This window comes from Orcinus orca, chromosome 1 (assembly GCF_937001465.1).
Source record: "Orcinus orca chromosome 1, mOrcOrc1.1, whole genome shotgun sequence".
Classification (NCBI taxonomy): Eukaryota; Metazoa; Chordata; class Mammalia; order Artiodactyla; family Delphinidae; genus Orcinus; species Orcinus orca.
In genome coordinates, this window is record NC_064559.1 from 33,426,706 (window position 1) to 33,445,298 (window position 18,593).

The following is an 18,593-nucleotide window of genomic DNA, read 5'->3' on the forward strand; positions in this document are numbered from 1 at the left end:
GAAGGTGAGTGGGTTACTGCTCTGTGGAGCATAAGAAGTGGGCCACAGAAGGTACCACACAGTATGTTTCTATTTTTTTAAGTTTCAAAACAGACTAGACTAAATAATATCTTGTTTAGGAACATACACACGGTTGGTAAGACTATAAGAAAAAAGAGGAAATGACTAACCAAAGTCTAGCTAGAAGGGTGTGGGACTAGGGAGGGGCACATGAGTAACTTCAAAGTTGTTGGTAGTGTTGTTTCCTTACTCCCGTGTTGGATTCCTGGGAGATACTGAACATATGTATTTTTTTAAACATTCTTTTGCCCATGTGGTAGATTTCATAATTGAAACAAAATAAAGACAATAGTGCTTCAGTTCCCATGGCTCCAGGTAAGGTGTGGTACATTAAGAAGTGGATGATGTCAGAGCAGGGGACTGTGGGCCCACCAGGAGAGCTGGGTCCTGGGGTGGGGTGGGGGTTGAAGATTTGCCTGGTGTTCCAGCAGGTATATTTGACATTGTGGTGAATGCTCTGAGTCTGCTCAGAGAGAAGACCAGAGGAACTTCTCCTCTATGGGGCTGAAAGTGGTCATTGCTGTTAGACAGTGGCCAGACATTCATGGACTAAGCCACTAAAGCGTAAGTGACCCAAAATTCCTTTACAAACTATATTGCTCAACGCGAAGCAAACCTAACAATCCAGGCAATATTTGCACTTGACTTCAAAGGCCTACTCCATACAAGGGTACGTCACCTAGGTTATAAAGTTGGGGGTGGGTGGGTAGGGCAGACAGGTGGGTAAAGGGAGACAGTCTTGTTTAAAGTACACAATAGGGGGCTTCCCTGGTGGCGCAGTGGTTGAGAGTCCGCCTGCCGATGCAGGGGACACGGGTTCGTGCCCCGGTCCGGGAAGATCCCACATGCCATGGAGCGGCTGGGCCCGTGAGCCATGGCCGCTGAACCTGTGCGTCTGGAGACTGTGCTCCACAACGGGAGAGGCCACAACAGTGAGAGGCCCGCGTACAGCAAAAAAATAAAAAATAAAGTACACAATAGTATTTGCTTTGGGACAGGGGCTCAAAACTCATAAGAGTGACGGTGGACATCTGGGGGTCTCACATGAGAAGCTGGCATGGCTGAGTTTAGTAACAACAGCTGGGGTACCTGGCAACTGAACTGGGGTTGGACGATAGGAATGAGAGCAGAAGAGACTGGGCCTTGATAAAGTGTCTTGACACTGTGCTGATGAGAGACTTTATTCTTCAGGCGGGAGGAAGCTGTTGGTAGTTCTTAGGCATGGGAAATGACAGGGTTAGAGTCCTCATTTAGAGAGATCAAGCTGGTCACAGTGTGGAGGTTGCACTGGATGAGAGAGGTACAGGAAGCAGAGAGCCCAGTGAGAAGGCTAGTGAGAGGTGGTGCTGATCACGTTGGACCCAGCTAACACGCACTTACTTCCCCTAATCCTCACCCACCCTGACAGGAGGAAGCTGTCCCCAGCTGCCGGATGAGGGCACTGAGGCTCCATTTCTTTGCCTAAAGTCACACAGCTGGTAGGTGGTGGAGCCGGAAGTCAGTTCTGCAGCTGTCTGGTGCTAAGCCTCCCGCAGCCCCCGCCATAAGGAGATTTCCATCCTAGACTCCATTCTGAGCAGAGACAGGTCTCAGCTGAGACCTCAGAGGAAGGAACATGGGCAAAAGCAGACCTGTGCTCTGGACTGAGGAAGAGCAGATTTCAAAAGGCTTGAGGACAGGCAGGGTGTAGAGGGGAAGTCACCGCTAGAGGGATCTGGTGCTGCTTGTATTCATGCGAAGGGCCAGCTCATCTCTCTCCCCACTTGTCCCCATTCCCAGCTGCCCGAGTCCCACCCAAAACACCAGCTTTGGGTGAGTGCATGGCAAGCTGGACCATTAGATTATGTGCAGATTTTCTTCAAATTGACCAAGAATCAACTCAAAGCTTCAAGGACTATTTGGATTACTCTATTTGTCCAGGGTACTGTATGTGCATGCCCTTCTGGCCCATATTGGCCCATTTAGGCCTTGGTTTTGGTCTCAGAACTGGGTTAGAATAGGTCTTCAGTTTAAATACCTGTTAAAGGAGGGTAATGAGTATCCCTGCCTCATCTGTCAAATGAGCGCTTAGTAGCAGGGGGTCTGGATTCTCATTTTAATGCAGAGTGGCCGTGTGCTGAGCCCTTAAGGCAGGGAACAACTCTTCTCTGCTGCCATCTAGTGAGCATCTTGGGAATAACACCTGAATGGAGGTCCCCAGGAAGAGTTCTCTCTCCAAGGGGTTCTGAGCCAATGAAGAATGCATCAGATCCAGGGCCATGCCCCAGATGTGATCATCTGTGCCCTGGAAGCTGCCCACTGGAAAGTGGAGTCTTCAAGGTGAGACCTCGTGCAGAGCATGACACCCTGAATGGACCGCCTTCTCACCTGGCTCTGACCTAGTCATGCCTTATGTCACCCTCCCCTCTTGTCTCCCTACCTTCCTCAGGGTAGAGTTTGAAATAACAGAGTGCTTAGAGAGCCTCTGTAAGTCACCACGTCTGGGGGCAGTGGGGTGCAAACCAAAGATTTCTTTTTCAAGTAAAATAGGCAGTCCAGGAAGAGCAGAACAAGAGGAAACCAAGGCTGAGAACAGAAAGCTTGGATATGGAAAGACACAAGAAGCTAGATTGCAACTGCCAGGGAGAGCTGGGGAGGTGGGCTATGGAGTGGTCCTGGGCCCTTGCCCAGGTGCTGGGGCCGAAGGGGCCTTGGAGACTCGACTCCAGGTGCAGCATTTGTAAGAGGAGCTGAACACCAGGCTCCTCGGGCAGCTTTGCTGGAACAACCGCCCCCCTGTACAACTTGTAGTAGCTGGACCAGTCCAGACGGTTGGGGTAGAGCCCGTCAGCTTTGCCCTGGCAGAAGGTGTCTTGTCCGAGGCTGGAGCCATACTCAGGTTCAGAGAGCTGGCCTGGTGCAGGAGCTTCAGGCTCTGGGGGGCCTGAAGATATATATGGACGACCTGGGAAAACAGTGATGATTCAACCAAGGCTCCTCCAAAAGATCCCAAACCCATAGGCCAAGCACACAGGCAGCAACATAGGCAGCAGCTCAACACCCCGTACCTTACAGGCAGGGCATAGTCAGACACCCAAGGCAGAGAACAGCCAGACAGCAAGCACACCTACAGCTGGAGCACAGCTCAAGAGAAAACACCGGAGCTACAAGTGTCATAGGCAGTCAATGGCTATCTACCATCTGCAAAGCCCAACCAAGTAATGGTGAGGGCCAGCGGGCTCTCACAATGAAGGCTGAGTACAGGCCTTGAGAAGAGAGGCTGAGGGCCCTCTGGAGGGAAGCCCTGGTTACCGACACCCTGGGCAGGCATTGGTACAATCAGAAAGAGGAAGAAGAGTGTGAAAAGAGAATCATTTCTACAGCTTCCTCAGCTCCTGGGGGTGAAATTTGGGAAATCACGGCACTGGGGCAAAGTCATTTCCTCAGAAGAAGCCAGTTCCTGAGGTGCCCTGACCCCATACTCACTCAGCTCCAGCAGCAGCATCTTGATGAGAGGGTAACGGCTCTGGTTGCAGAAGAAACCAGCAAAGTTGTCCATGTTCAGTGTCCAAACCATGACCCCACCCGGTCCCATCTGCTTCAGATAGCTGACCTGTGTGAGGAGCAAGATGGGGGTGGAGGAGAGCAGGGAAGCCCGGCCAGCAGCCCCAGAGCCAGTTTCCTCATCCAGGCAGGGACCTCCTTTCTCCAGCACCCCCAGGTCCATTAGTCCTTATCCTTGCTGGGCATGATTCATTCTGGAATCTCCCTGCCCTGACATAAACATGGCCAGGGGTGGACATGAGGGTGGAGGTGTGAGGAGTACATGGATGTGTGACCTTCCTTAGGTTGGCAGCCTTAACTTCCCAGCATTTTCTGGGCTGAGCTGTTGTGTTTGGGGTACTGTCTGCTGATTGTGATGAGTTCAGTTACCATAGGGAACGACTGAACTTCCCCAAAGATCTGAATCCATTCCCTGTCTTCATGTCTTTTTGTCCACGCTGAGGGCCTTCTCACCTCCACCAGTTCCCTGAGGCTTCTTTAGGGTATGGCTGTGTGTCCCCTCCAAGTGGGCTTCCCTGGCCCTAGCCCTGCCAGGGGGCCATGGCTCACCTCTGGCGTGAGGCTGGGGTTACAGGGTAGGGGTGGTCGGAACCCTTGATGGCCCCAATGTCCCTCCCAGCTACCTCCCTTTCTACACCAGTCCCCACTCAGGGTTCCAGCTATGGTACAACTTGCTCTCAGAGGCCAGCTTCCCCTTTCCTCTCCATCAAGTCTTTCTCCTGCGCTTTCCTGCCCAGAAGGCCCACCTTCTCTGCTTTAAGACTTTCTCAAAATCCCTTCCACCATGTTGCCTTCTCTCATCTCCCCCAGCCAGGATCATGCTGCCTCCTCAATTCTCCAGAGCACTTTGTCTACACCACCAGAAAACCTGCCACTGCATAACTTACAAGAGATAAGCAGATGAGCAAATGCAGGTCCCTCTGCAGGTGCCAATGACCTCACCGGAGAGAGAGACATGGAAACAGGTAAACGCACTCAAGTTTTGAGGCAGGGGTGGAGGGGGTTTCATATAAGTAAATCAAAGGATCTACAATTTGAACATGCACCAAATATTGTCAATGGACTGAATAAAATGATATGCCTTACTGTGTGTATTTCTCCTCTTATATATCTGTAGAATTTGTGTTTAATAAAATACAAATACTTTCAAGAGAGATACTCAATGTAGAGCAATTTTTTTGCCATTGTGTCTTTTCTTAATCAATAGGTGATAATGGTACCAAATGCTATCACATGGAGATCTGTGAAACGCTGGGATATTTCTCCTTGAAGAGGTTCTGAATGCTGTCATTGAATGCTATTGACAGGCCTTGGGCCCACACAGGACCACACCTTCCCAGCAGGGCCAAGCCTCACCTTGATTTTGAAGCTCTCCACATCGTCAAAATGGACCCACTCGTTGCTCTGAAAGGCATAGGGCACCTTCTGGTCCTTGATTCTGTGCTCATCAGCCCCCTTCCAAGAGCAGACCTGTAGGAGCAGAGGGCAGAGCTGGGAAGGAGGTGGGAGGCACTGCAAGCATCTTCTCCCTGTCATGAGGAGACTAGAGACTGAAATATTCACGTCTGAGAAGCTTGGAGAATCTAGGAAGCTCTAGACTGAGTGACCTAGAACTGTCGATTCAATGAGGCACCTGGGGTTAGGGATAAATCCAAGATGACAGGCATGGGATGGAATTTACCCAACCAGAATTCACTGTGCCTAGCATCCTCATTCAGAAATTATGGGAGAAGAAGCCCCTGCTCTGCACAATACTCGGGGTGGCTGTGGGTTTCCCTACTTCATAGTAAGCCAGGAGTCCTCCGTCTTTGGTGAAGGGGCCAGGAGTTCCAGGCCCCGTGGCTTGGGCCCCCACTCCGGTGTCCAACAAAGAGGCCAGGGTAAAGGATCACCCATAGGTGGGCATGCCAAGGATCAGTTTGCTGGCAGGGGTCCCTTTCTGCAGCCACCATTGCATGGCAGAGTCCTGGTGGTGAAGGAGGAATGTCAGGGCTAATTTTCTTTGCCTTTAGACTGGTTCAGATCATCCAAGCCTGGGGGCTCCAGAGGAGTTTCATGAGCATTTACTAGTGTTCCAACCCTTCCCCATCTTCTTTAGATCCCGTCTTAGACCCTGAACCACAGTGATTGAAGCTGCATGGCCCTATAGCCAAGAGCATGGGCTCTGGATTCAAACAGTCATTGACTCAGTAAATAATTACTGAAGGCCAGCTGTGCACCAGGCACTGTCCTAGATGCTTGGGATACCTCAGTAAACAACGATCTCTGCCTTACTCAGCAGCTTATTTGATCTTGCTGAGCCTCGAGCTTCCTGTCTATAAAATGGAAATGATAAAAATATTTGTCACTAAGGGCATTGTGAGAATTAAAAGATATAATGCATGTATAAGTCTAACATAGTGCAATAAAGGGGAGCTATGACTGTGATCATTACCATCACTGTTGTTTCACCCTCAGTACAAGAGCAGGGAATTTTATTTATCTCTGTATCCCCAGTGCCTAGAACAATGCTTGGCACTAAGATGCGCAAATAGAAAGAACAAATGAGCACAGGGCTTCTTCACCGCCTCTGCACAAGACCTTCCCCCATCATGTGTTACTTGACATGACACCCCCAGGCCTGTGACATGAGGAGGTACCCAGCATAACTCTGTGGATTAAACAAATAATGAAGACTCTTCCCTCAAACCAGGACGGTAGGCTCACTTTCCCCAAGAAGCCACCCTGTTTGAGTCCAGGTTTTCTAGTTACCCTACAACCTCTTAGCACTTAGGTATTTTCACTGTATTGATTTACGTGTATTTGGTTTTGCTGGTCCATATGATTTATCTTTGATCAGAATGGAGCTTTCTGAGGGCAGAGGGCAGAGCACCCTGCTAAGTTCTGTGGTATTTTTGTGCAAATTTGGAAAAGTCACCCCTCTGGCCAGAAGCAACATGCAGGGCACATAGTATGGAGAGTAGAAGGCCTCTTTGTAGGAGGATAAAGGCCTCCCTTCCCCCACATGGATCCAGGGCGCACAGCTTGGAGAGCACTGTGCCAGTGGGAGTTCAACCCCCTCACCTCTCAGCTGAATGTCTTTGTATGTCTCCCCACTTGACTGGGCTGGCTTCTCCTGGGACCCACACAGTTTCCCAGATGAGGGTGGAGGAGCCAGGTGCAATGTGAGGTCTAGATGCTCAGCTCAAGTGCCTGAAGAAGTGCACTTTATTTGTGAAAGAGCCATGGAAGTCCTAGATGTTCCACCCAGCTGACACACAAAGATGTGGGCTCCCAAAATTAACAAACATTTTAATTTAGGGCTTTTTGTTATTGTTGTTTGTTAAGAAGGAGAAATGATACGGTCAATCTTGACTTTTAAAATTAGAATGGGCTTGTAAAACAATGTCTAGCCTACTGAATGAGGAAGAGCTGGGCAGGAAACCTCCACCCACTCCAGTCTACAACCAAGCCTTCCCTTTCCCGGGACTGGGGTGGCGTAGGGGTGGTTCTGCCCTGAGATGTTATCAACTTGGGAAAGCTCTCACCTCTTTCCAGAAAACACCTTCCAGAAGGACATTCAGTGCCAAGGAGCAAAAGCTACCCATTATCTTGAAGGAAATGGGGCTGAGGGTGTATGAAGGGAGCAGAAGCCATTTTGGCTGGAAACTTGAGCTCAAAGACAGCCTCCCAGTTAGTCACTGGTTTGTTTGATGTGTTGATGTTGTTGATGTTTCCATGCCACAAACTAGATTTGTGTCTAGTATCAGCCAACATGCTATACAGAAGTGAGGTTTCTCCTCAGCAGTGGCATGGAACAGGAAAATAAAACAAACAAACAAACACACACAAAAGAAACAAAAATATCCTGGCTTCTCCATGCCCTGCTTGGTATCCTGCTTTTCCCTTCCATTTGGTTCTTCGAGGCTCAAAAGGGGCCACCGGCAAGGGCCTGTGCCAGGGGCGTCCTCCCACTTACCACATTGAATTCGGCCACGGCCCCACTCTCTCCCTGTCTTTCGTCGGGGGAGCGGTTATGCCTTGTGTTCTTCTCCCAAGAGCCACGGAAGTCATAGGCCATGAAGCTGAGGAACTCCAGGTTCCTGCACGAGGCGTGGGAAGAAAGAGTGAGGGGCTAGTGTGCAGGGTGGAGCCCTCCCCCTTCCTTGCTCCTCCCTCCCCTCTCACGCAGTGTGTGGCCTGGGGAGAGACCTGCATGGTGGGGGCAGGCTCGCTTCTGGCTCTGGGAGACGCAGCAGCATAGGCAGCACCTCCGGTCGCACCACCCCCCCCCCCAACCGCACACCATCGTCCAGGCCATTCTCATTCTTGGCGGCTCACGTCTTCAGCATCCTCCTCCCAGCTGTCCCCTCAGCACCCTCAGGACAGAGTCCACTCAAGGACACCTCTTGCTATTTTGCTATTTTGAAGGGAAATCTAGCTTAGCATTTCTCAGACTTTAGTTGTGCACATAAATCACCTGGGAATCTCATTCAGGTGCAGGCTCTTATTCAGTAGGCCTGGCGTGGGAACTCATTCTCTTGGAGATGCTAAGTGCTTCCCTCTTTCCTCCCCCAGGGATATTTCACTTTAAGACTGAGGGCCAGGCTCCCAGGAGAGGGACCCCGGAGTGATAGAGTAGCAGATGTGGTAAGGAAAGCCTCCCTGGGTCTGCTGGTGGTGCAGGCGAGCCCCTGCTCCATTCTGGGGGAAGCTCAGTCTACCCTTGGTCTCTTTCCCTCGCAGAGAACACAGGGTCCATGCCATCTGCCTGAGACTCACAGAGCAATGTTGTCCCCCTCGTATCCAGCTTTTGTGCAGTGTGGTCCTGCTGGGACAGCTGTGCTTGGCAGGAGGTGTGCCTTCCCTGAGGCCTGGGCTTCCTGCTGAAAGGCATTGGCCAGGTCCTGCAGGGGCAGCTCAGAGTGAACACACAGGCAGGGAACAGGTAGCCCTGTGAGCCCCAAGCAGATGTTCCCACACAGGAGCCTGAAAACTGACCACAGGGCTGGTCTGTGCTATGCAGACACATGAAGCAGCTGAGCCTGGGGGCAGAGCAGCACCTATGTGGCCCCCTGGCCAACTAGGTCTTCCCTATCTCACCCAGCTGTACCTGCACCAGAGCTTTGAAGCACTGCTTATCTGATGGAGGGCTCCCCCGGCTTCCTGTGTACTCCCAGTCAAGGTCGAGACCATCAACGCCATATTTGCGCAGAAACCTGATGGCTGAGTTGACAAAGGTCTGTCGGTTATTGGCTATAGCCACCATATCCACGAACCTGTGGGTTGATAAAGGGCAGTGTGGGCCTGTCTTACACAGGACAGTGGGTCATGCTCCCTCAGAGGCAAGTGAGAAACTACTCAAGATATTGGTGCTCGGCTGTCTAGGCCAGAAGGGCACCGGAAGGGCTGCTTCAGAGGCTGCCGGGATATTTGCAGGTGGGTTATGGGCCTGGCTAAGGGAAAGGGACAATGTAGAAGTGCCCCCAAACATTGACATCACCAGGGGCACACTGACTCACTAGGAGCTCTGCTTCCCAAAATTCCCTCCAGAAGCTTACTGCCACATCCCTGCCCAGGGATTTGCTCTAACCTGAATCAGAGCTGGCTGTCAACCCAGCATGGAGATTGAAAAAAGAAGAGGAATCAGTTTCTAAGATGAGGAGGAAGAGAAGCCCAGCAGGCCAGTGAGGATCTGGGTAACCTTGGGGGGCTGCTCTTCTACTTCCCTGGCAGGTTAACGTGGTTACTATTCTTCTAACTCACGTTTGTAGAGTGCTTCGTGTTATTGGTATTACCATTACTAGTCCAGAGTTCTTTACAATTCCTGAGGTGCCCCAAGAACAACCTCCCCACATCTTACTTTCTCAACAAGTCCCTGGACTTCTTGGGGGCCTTGAGTTTTATAGACCGTTTCTATTTTAATTTATTTTTTTTAAATTAGCTAATAGCATCAGTTCTTAAGTGGGGTTTGTGTGCCTGGGAACCCCAGGCTGCGAATCCTGAATTTCAGTGAAAAATCTGTGTATAAGCAGTGTTTGGGGAAGGGGAGTCATAAATTTCATCAGGTTCTCAAAAGGACTCATGATCCAAAAAAGTATTAGAAAGACTGGTTTAGAATTTTGGGGACCTTACAGTTAGCACTTTCTAGGAAAAGTATGGTTCCAAATATACCATTCCATTATCTCCATAAATCATCAAAAATGTCCTGGAAATGTCAATATTCTGGCATCCAAGCTCAATCTCACAGACTGCTTTTGACACCCAGAAAGGGAACAAAAATTCTCAGACATACTGTTCCAGAGCTCAGAAAATATAGACATTATATGTTGTCTGGGATTAGTTGAGACCCTCCCTTTACACATTTCATGGAGGAAGAGACTGAGGCCTGGAAAGAGGTCAGACTCTGTGCTTCATGTAAAGCAAGACTGGATGGGCTTCCCTGGTGGTGCAGTGGTTGGGAGTCCGCCTGCCGATGCAGGGGACACGGGTTCGTGCCCCGGTCCGGGAGGATCCCACATGCCGTGGAGCGGCTAGGCCCGTGGGCCATGGCCGCTGAGCCTGCGCGTCCGGAGCCTGTGCTCCGCAACGGGAGAGGCCACAACAGTGAGAGGCCCGCGTACCGCAAAAAAAAAAAAAAAAAAAAAAGACTGGATGTATAACGGCCTGGAGCTAAGCCCACTCCACTGCCTCCTGAGGAGGTACCAAGAAGTCAGAAGGAAGGTCAGCCCCCAGAGTCCACTCTTCTCTCCCACTCTCCCTCACCCTGGCTACACCTCTACCTGGCTGATTCCCCGACTGGGGATCTCTCTGGCCAGTGAGCCAGTTCCACACTAGGGGCCCTGCCACATTGGTGCCCACAGACAACTCACTTCTGAGTGCCGAAGTTCCAGCCCCCAGTGGCCAGCAGCGTCTTCAGCTTGGGATTCCTGGAAAAGACAAGAGAAGCACCAGAATTTATCCAGCCAGGTCCTGGGGCTCACCTCACTAACAAGGAAGCAAGGAGCCTGGCAGGGCTGGTGGGATGAGGTAGGGGATATATAAGTCCCTATGGTCATATTCTGTACCAGGGAAGCTCTAGATTGGGAAAGAAAAGACACATTCCTGCCTTTGAGGACCTCTTATCTGGCTGGGGAGCCGTACACTCAAGGAATTTAGAAAGCAAGAGATCGGGACAGATCTTCAGAGAGGCTGTATTAAGGTAGTGATAACACTTGAGCTGAAGGATAGATAGATTTTAGGAGATAGAAGGGCACTCATTCCCAGTGGAGGGAAACAGTTTCACAGTCCAGATTCCACTTAGACCTAAACTGGAAGGGCACTTAAGGAGTCACTATCTACCCCCACCTCTTCCACATAAGCACGGGAAAGCCCAGAGAAGTGATGAGACTTGCCCAAAGCCACACAGCGGGTCTGCAGCCAGACTGCAGTAATGGAGAAGGTTTCTGGCTTTGAGAGGAGGCGCCTGTCTTCTCCACCTCCCATCCCCACCTCCTCCACTGCAGCTCACATCTTCCTCAAGCTGTTGAATTCCTTGCAGAGTGTCTCAGCATTCCACGCTATGGGGCTGAGCTGGTGACTGTTCATGCCAGCAAAGGCATATATGAGGTGGGTGCACAGCTTGGGGTCCACATCCTTGGGCAAGAAGCGAACAGCCCCCTGTCTGTACTGGGCCCAGTTAGTGAAGTCGCAGACCAGTTTTGCCGCAGAGCCTGGCCAGTTGGGGCAAAGCAAAGAAATGGCAATCAGAAGGGCCTGCTATGGACTGGCACCCTCTGCCCAGAGGCAGAACTTATGTCATGCCAGCAGACGTTAAACATGGCCCTTCATCTGCTGGAGGCAGGGAGGCAGAACTTTCAAATCACGGCTTGGAATACTTCAGAATGTTAATTACAATACAAACATATAAAGTGGCAGAGAGGAGGCCCCAGTTACAGGCCTGGGTTTATGTTTCTTTAGTCTTGCTTTAAAGAGGTTTGCATTTACGTACTATTATCCCTTGTAGAGAATTGGTTTAATATCACTGACAAGGTTCTAACAAAGAGAATATTTTCTCTAGGAAAAGGCAGCTTGTTTCTGTCATCCCCATACCCTGTAGAATGGCTTTGTGTGTAGGGCCTCTCCTCCCAGATGGGGGCTTGTCTAGCAGTGATGGCTCCCACCAAGGGCAGCACTGTGCAAAGTTGACCAGAACGCAAAGATGCTCGTCTTCATCCCTGCAGCTGCCAGAAGTGTACTTTGGGCCGATCTCTTTAGCCTTGGCTTAGGGGTCCCCATCTGAAAATGACAGTGTGGTCTCTGAGGGCTCTTCCAGCCTTGCAGACTATGATCGTGTGGTTTGTACACGCCAGCATTTTATGCCAGGGACTTGGCAGAATGATGAGTTTGGACTGGAGTATGTCTGTGGTCACGGTCTAGACCCTAGGACTTCCTTTTGCACAGACAGGGTCTCTCTGCACCCTCCTGCAGCCCCCATGTGGCCAGTGAGAGGACGAGGAGGGAGAGCAGTGCAAAGTGGCTATAGGAGGGTGTGTAGGAACCCAGAGCATGAAGGGCTGGCTGAGACACCCCTGCGCCCATGGATGGCTCTCAGAAGGAGAGGAGTCAAAGCTCCTGGGTAGTCACTGGCCCTAACTAGAGGTCACCCGGGAGTGAAGTTTGCCGATGGGACTGGGGCGTTGCCTGAGTGACATAGAAGGAGGATTGGTGAACTCCCCAAAGCAAAAGAAGGAAGCAGGGGATTAACCCAGCGAACACATCCCTGGGACCATCTAGAAAGGACCCAGGAGGCTCTTTTTGTTTTGTATCATATCCTGCCATAGCATATTGAATATTGTGCATGAATATTTGTACTATAGAGGCAACAAAGTCTGGTGGTTAACAGCAGGGACTTTGGAATTTCATGCCTGGGTTGAAATCCCCACTCTGCAACTTTTTAGCCAGATAATTCAGCTTTCTCCTTCATAAAATGGGAATGATGATTGCTCCTATCTTAAGGACTACTGTGTGAATGAAGAGTTAATGTATGTGAAACACTCAGAACAGTGCTGGCAGAAAGTAAGCTCTGTTCTAAGTGCTTTGCATACATTAACCCTTAGCCCACACAAAACTCTATTATTAGAAATATATACCATCCCATACCATAGCACACCATATGCCCAGAAGTAGCTTGGATTAAAGCTTTTGAGGAAATCTTCAACTTTTCTCTCTTCCCGATGTTTGCTATTTCTCTGGACCTGGCTGTCCCCTCCTGTGAGATGAAGAGGGGAAATGTGTGTCATGTGCCACAGCCCAGGCTCAGGATGAGGGTCTGAGTACAGGGAGTGGTGTGGGATAGGAAGGGAACCCAGGAGTCCAAGTTGCTAAACATCACCCAGAGAGCTCCCCCCTGCACAAGAAGGAGCCCTCCTGGCTCTCCCAAGCTCCACATGCAATCAGTTCAACAGACATGGAAAGAGTGTGCTGTCCTTGCCTGAGCCAAGGGGCTAGGACGTGGAGCTGGGGAAGACTTAGGTTTCTTACTTCCAGTAGCTCAGAGCTCCCCTACTGGTGGTAGGGGAGACGCCTAAGCCAGTAATTAGAAACACTGTGATATATACTGTAAAATGGGTTCCAGTACGATGAGAGCACAGAGGTTGGAGCAAGTGACCTCAGGAAACACCAGAGAGAGGCTGACATTTAAGCTGTCCCTACGGACACACAGGAGTTCGGCTAGTGGGTTAGGAGGCTAGAACCTTCCCAGAAGAAGGAATGGCAAGGCCATTATGGGGACAAGGACACTTGCAGGGGCCGGAGCTTTGGAGGCGAGAACCCACTGAAATCTGGCAAGAGCTCTTGGGGTGGACATAAGTGTTGGGGGAGTGAATGGGAGAGGGTAGCAGGGCCCAGGGAATGGGGCTGAGGGAACCCAGGGCTAGCTTCAAGAAAGGCGCCACTTACCCCACTGGATCGCCAGCAGAACCATCAAACCTGAACAGCACAAAAGAGAAGGCAGAGATTAAGATGTCATTCTTACTTTCCCAGGCCCTCTATGGCTATTGAAGCGCAGGAGCGAGAAGTGGTCCGGGATGGGGGTGGGCTCAGGACAGTTTCCTACAAATCCAGATTCCTCTGCCCACAAGGGACCCAGGAGGGCACTGTGTCCATCCCTTCACCCAGGCCAGACAGCAGGGGGCCCTACCTGGCCTGGGCTAGTCCCAGAGCTGATGGAAGTCTCCATGAGCTGAGACTGCCCCCTCTCTAGAACATTAGTAGAGGGCAGTGTGGATTTAGGAAGATTCTAGGAAAACCACTGACTTTCAAGCTTTTTTTTTTTTTGCGGTACGCGGGCCTGTCACTGTTGTGGCCTCTCCGATTGCAGAGCACATGGCTCACGGGTGCAGCCGCTCCATGTCATGTGGGATCTTCCCAGACCGGGGCACGAACCCGTGTCCCCTGCATCGGCAGGTGGACTCTCAACCACTGAGCCACCAGGGAAGCCTGACTTTTAAGCTTTTTAGAGAGAAGGTTTCTCTTTTGAAATAAGTAGAAAACCTGTCCTCAGGATGAAAAGAGCCAATTTGGAAGGGCTAGGCCAGAGAGCTCATCTCTAGGTGAGGTCTCTGTACCTCTGCTCACAGCCACAATTGACTACTTTTTGCTGCTTTCCTGCCACACTGCATAAGAGGTTGGCTGAGTTACCAATATCCTTGGAGACGTAGGGCTCAGTGGGACTCCTTTAAAAGTATTTATTTCACCTCTCTGGAGACCTTGGATCTTCCCATTAACCTAATAAAACCTGCATGAAAATTTGTAAGGGCACCCAGGGTCATGGCTCCCAGGCTGCCTTTTGCAGGGCAACCAGCATCAGGGTGGGGAAGAATTCCTTGGCAGTGAATTCCAGGGCACCCCTGGAGAGTAGGGGGCCTCAGAACACAGGAAAGACAAAACCACCCAATGCCGAGGGGTTCACTGACTCTAGGCTTCCAAAACAGGAGGAAAAGTCATTTTCAGCCTGTTGAGAAAAGCTTTTCCTTGCAACACAAAGCCTCTTGGGCTGAAAGACCTCAGGGGGGAGCCCACAGGGACTGCAAGCCTGGCAGCAGGGGGAGAAATGGAATGATCCTCCAAAGTTCTCCTGGAAGCTTCTGCTTCCTTACACACAGCACCAAGGAGCCATTTCACATACACATCCCCACTTCCCCACAGCTCCCAAGGCACAGCCCATGCTCCCCGACAGCACCCACTCACCTGCCCAGGCTACAGACCACACCATGGTGCTGGCTCAGTGACAGACTCCAGCCCACACAACCAGCTATCCAGGTCCTGCCCTCCTTTTATCAGGCCTCCCTGTCCCACCACAGCCAGGGGTGTTGAAGTCAGACAGGGGCAGGGGATGTGGTATGGAGGTCTAGGGTGCCAAGTAGCACGGACTGGGGACACCTGACATAATGCCCTTTAGCAATGCTTGGTTTTCTGGAACAATCACAGGGTGTAACCTGGGCTCTCATCATTGCCAAGCCAGGAGGCAAAGGAAGGGAAGAGGGAAGTGTTTCTAAACGTTCTGCTGGGCAAGCTTGATTCTGATTTTCTCTGTGTGGGCTGGTGAGGACCACCAGTAGCCCCAGGCTTGGGAGGAAGAGAAACACCTCATGAATGAGGGGAGCAGGCTTCCAGACCAGCCTGCCTGCTTGCTTTACCAGGGCCCTCTCTGGAATTTAGGTAATCTCTCTGTAAGATGATAGTGTTGCACGTATAATCTATATTTTACAATAGTAATATTTTTATTACTATCCATGTGATAGTAATATTTTATATCCATTGAGAAAAATACATAATGATAAATAGCAACTATGAGCTTAGTAATATTTTTAAATGCCTGTGTTTCTTATGAAGAATCAGAGGGACATCTATCAGTGCCCTGTGGCTGCTGTAACAAATAACCTCAAACTAGGCGGCTTAAAGCAGCAGGATTTATTACCTCCCAGTTCAGGAGGCCGGAAGTCTGAAATCGAGGTATTGGCAGGGCCATGCTTCCTCCAGAATCTCTAGGGAAGAATGTCTCCTTGCCTCGTCCATCTTCTGATGGCTTCTGGTGTTCCTTGGTTTGTGGCAGTATCACTCCGATGTCTGTCTCCATTCTCACAAGGCTTTTTCCTCTGTGTCTTTGCACGTCTTCTTTTCTGCCTCATGTAAAGACCCTTGTCATTGGATTTAGGGACCACCCAGGGTGATCTCATCTTGAGATTCCCAACTTAGTTACATCTGCATAGACCCTTATTCAAGTAAGGTCACATTCTGAGGTGCTGGGTGGAGATATTGGGGGAGGGGGCAGCATTCAGCCACTGCAGGACCTACTGGGACATGTTACTTATTCTGTCTGCAGACAATGGCCAGTGCGTACATGAACTCCAAGGTCCTGGCAAAACTCTGAGCTTCTAGGGGACCTGCTCTTTGGTCCTAGGCCTTAATGTGAGTGGCCTGAATGGCTGAGTGGGAACGTCCAGTGGCAGCAGGCTCTGGAGTCAAGTTGCCTGGGTTTGAATCCCAGCTCTGTCATTTACTATCTGTGTAACCTCGAGCACATTCCTTGATTTCTTTGAACTCCAGTTTCTTCATCTGTAAGGAGAAGTCCTCAGAGGATGGTTATTAATGCACTGCCTGCTCTTATTCCTGGGGCTGCCCAGCCCTGACACTTCTGCCCAGTCTCTGTTGGTGTCAGAGATCAGGGCTCTGGTAACCTCTGTGAGGTCTCTGAGGCGGTCAGAGCTCTGTGCCCAGATGGACGGTCCCTGTGTCCTTGCCTTCTCTTTCACTTAGGGATCCTGCCAAGGAGCCTGTTCAGAATCACCTGAGGTCTATAGAGCTGCCTCAGGTCTTGGAACGTGGGCAGAAGGAGAAGGGAGAAGGTGGAAAGTGAAAGCCAGGAGACTTTGAGAGGCTTCTCCAGAGAGACAGGTGGCCTCCTTATCTTGCCCCATTTTCCCGTACATAGAGCTGACCTGTCAGCTTTGAGCTTTCCTGACTTGGCTTCATGTCACCAAAAGGACCCTGCATTGTGGTGCCTAGGATTCTGAGTCACTCTAAGTGCTGACCTGCCCCCAATCATCTGGGGTCTCCACTGTGCCCAGTAGCCCCACCATTAACATCTCTACCTTGGTTTATGTAGCTGTTTCTGTTCTTTCCCCCTGACTACCTCATTCCTGCTACTCTCTCCTGAAGCAGAATGCTCTTTTCCTTCCTAGCCCTTATCCTAATTTGAAATTATGTACTTACTTTGTGAGTTTATGAATTGAATGTGTGTCTTTCTCACTAGACTGGAAGCCCCAAGAGTGGGAACCATGTCTGTTTGTCCACTACTGTGCACTGACAACCCCAGTGGCCAGCACAAAGAATAGTCCTCAACAAATATCTGAAAATATTGAGTTTATTATTGAATGCTGTTTCCTCAGTCCTCTCACCATTCAATGTCAAGTGCTCAGAAAGTATCTGGTTGATGTGAGAAATGCTAACCTCCCCATGAAACCTCTTAACTATTAGCAGAAGCTATTCTCCCATATTGCAGTTGAAGAACCAGAAGCCAAAGCTTCTGTTTCTTGCAAACTTGCCCAAAGCTGGATAAAAGAGGAACCAGAGCCGGAGTGAAGGTTCCCAGGCTCTTCCCTTTTCTATCTGGGCATCTTCTGATGGGCCTGAGCCCCAGGCAGGGGTGGACCTCGTGGATGCTGGCCACTGTGGCCTTCAGTCATGCTGAAACGCACATCTGGGAGCCCCCTCACCCACCCTCTGGCAAGAAAGGGCACACTGAGCCCTCTCTGGCCGTGCAGGTTGTGGCCTTGCCTGTCCAAACGTCAGCTTGTTTCCTGATCCTGGTAGACCACATCCCAGTGGAAGCTGCTTTTCTCACAAATAACAACACGTTTGAGTATGAGGCAGTTGGCATTCAGTGGCTACCAGAAACGAGAGGCGAGGATTGGATCTAGGTAGTATATGGGCCAAGGCTAGAACTTCAGCCCATTCATTTCCCTGAGCTTCTCCCCCACTCCCTCCTTCAGAGCCTGACGTTCCATGTAGACCCCTTTCCTCTTCCTCCTTCCTTCTCTCTTTCTCACTTTCTTTCTCTCTCTCCTTCTATTCTTCTCTCCTTTATTTCTACACATAATTATTAGTGTAAAATAATGTTCATTGTATACTTCGCAGCATTAAGCAACATAAACTTAAAATAGATTTATGTGTTGCCTATTGGAGCCTGGAATTCTATACCCAATTACAAAGAAATAAACACTTTCTCAATATATTGTTAAAAGGAAAAAGCACAGTGTACCCATTGCACATGGCAGATTGAACACAGATGTTTATCTCCACTCTCTTCTGAAACCCCCTCAAAATAACAGTTAAAGGATTAAAATGGTATAAATCAACTAGGATGAAGTAAGTAGAAGAGGGGACCAAAATAGATGAGAGATATCAACAGCTGTTTGGAAGATGAAACAGAATGAACAAGTGGAACTCACTCAGCAGACCTGAAAAAGCTGAAACCTCAGCCACCAGGTGGGGAATGCACAGGAAGCAGGGGATTCATGCCAAGGTACCCTGGAAAGGCACAGGAGTTAGCAGAATATTGTGAAGTGGAGTGAAGCTGACAACAGTAGGTATGAGTGAACTGTTTAGACCCCCAGATCTTCTTCTCCATCCCCATAAAATACAAGATGAACCAGAGTGACTGTACATTTGGGAACACGTTGCCCAGCAGAGAGTGGAGGGGAATGGGGTAAGGGGGATACCAGACTGAAGACTGAGACTGATGACAGGGGAATTAAATGAAGGTCTCTGAAAGTCTCTGGATTGCTCAGACCAACCAGCCCTTCCCTCCACTAGAGCCCCAAGCAGAGCATTAACTCCTCTCAGGAAAACAAACCAGCCTAAGAGAAAAGTTACCAAAACTCAGACTACCAAAACTCAAATGACATCTTGAATGGAATAGCCATGCCCCTATCCCAACACCCCAAAGTGGGGGCCCTTAGATAAAAAGC

At 50.1% G+C, this 18,593-nt stretch overlaps 1 protein-coding gene across 1 annotated transcript; it reads right to left on the reverse strand.

The window, feature by feature from the left end:
* Nucleotides 1–2,701: 2,701 nt before the first annotated feature.
* On the reverse strand, nt 2,702–14,836 carry CHIT1 (chitinase 1). Its single transcript, XM_004282506.1, is given in 12 exon segments — nt 2,702–2,845; nt 2,847–3,004; nt 3,526–3,652; nt 4,960–5,073; nt 5,384–5,569; nt 7,562–7,685; nt 8,365–8,489; nt 8,696–8,861; nt 10,455–10,511; nt 11,093–11,294; nt 13,522–13,551; nt 14,812–14,836. Coding segments are annotated over 12 exon segments (1,458 nt in total).
* Nucleotides 14,837–18,593: the final 3,757 nt, after the last annotated feature.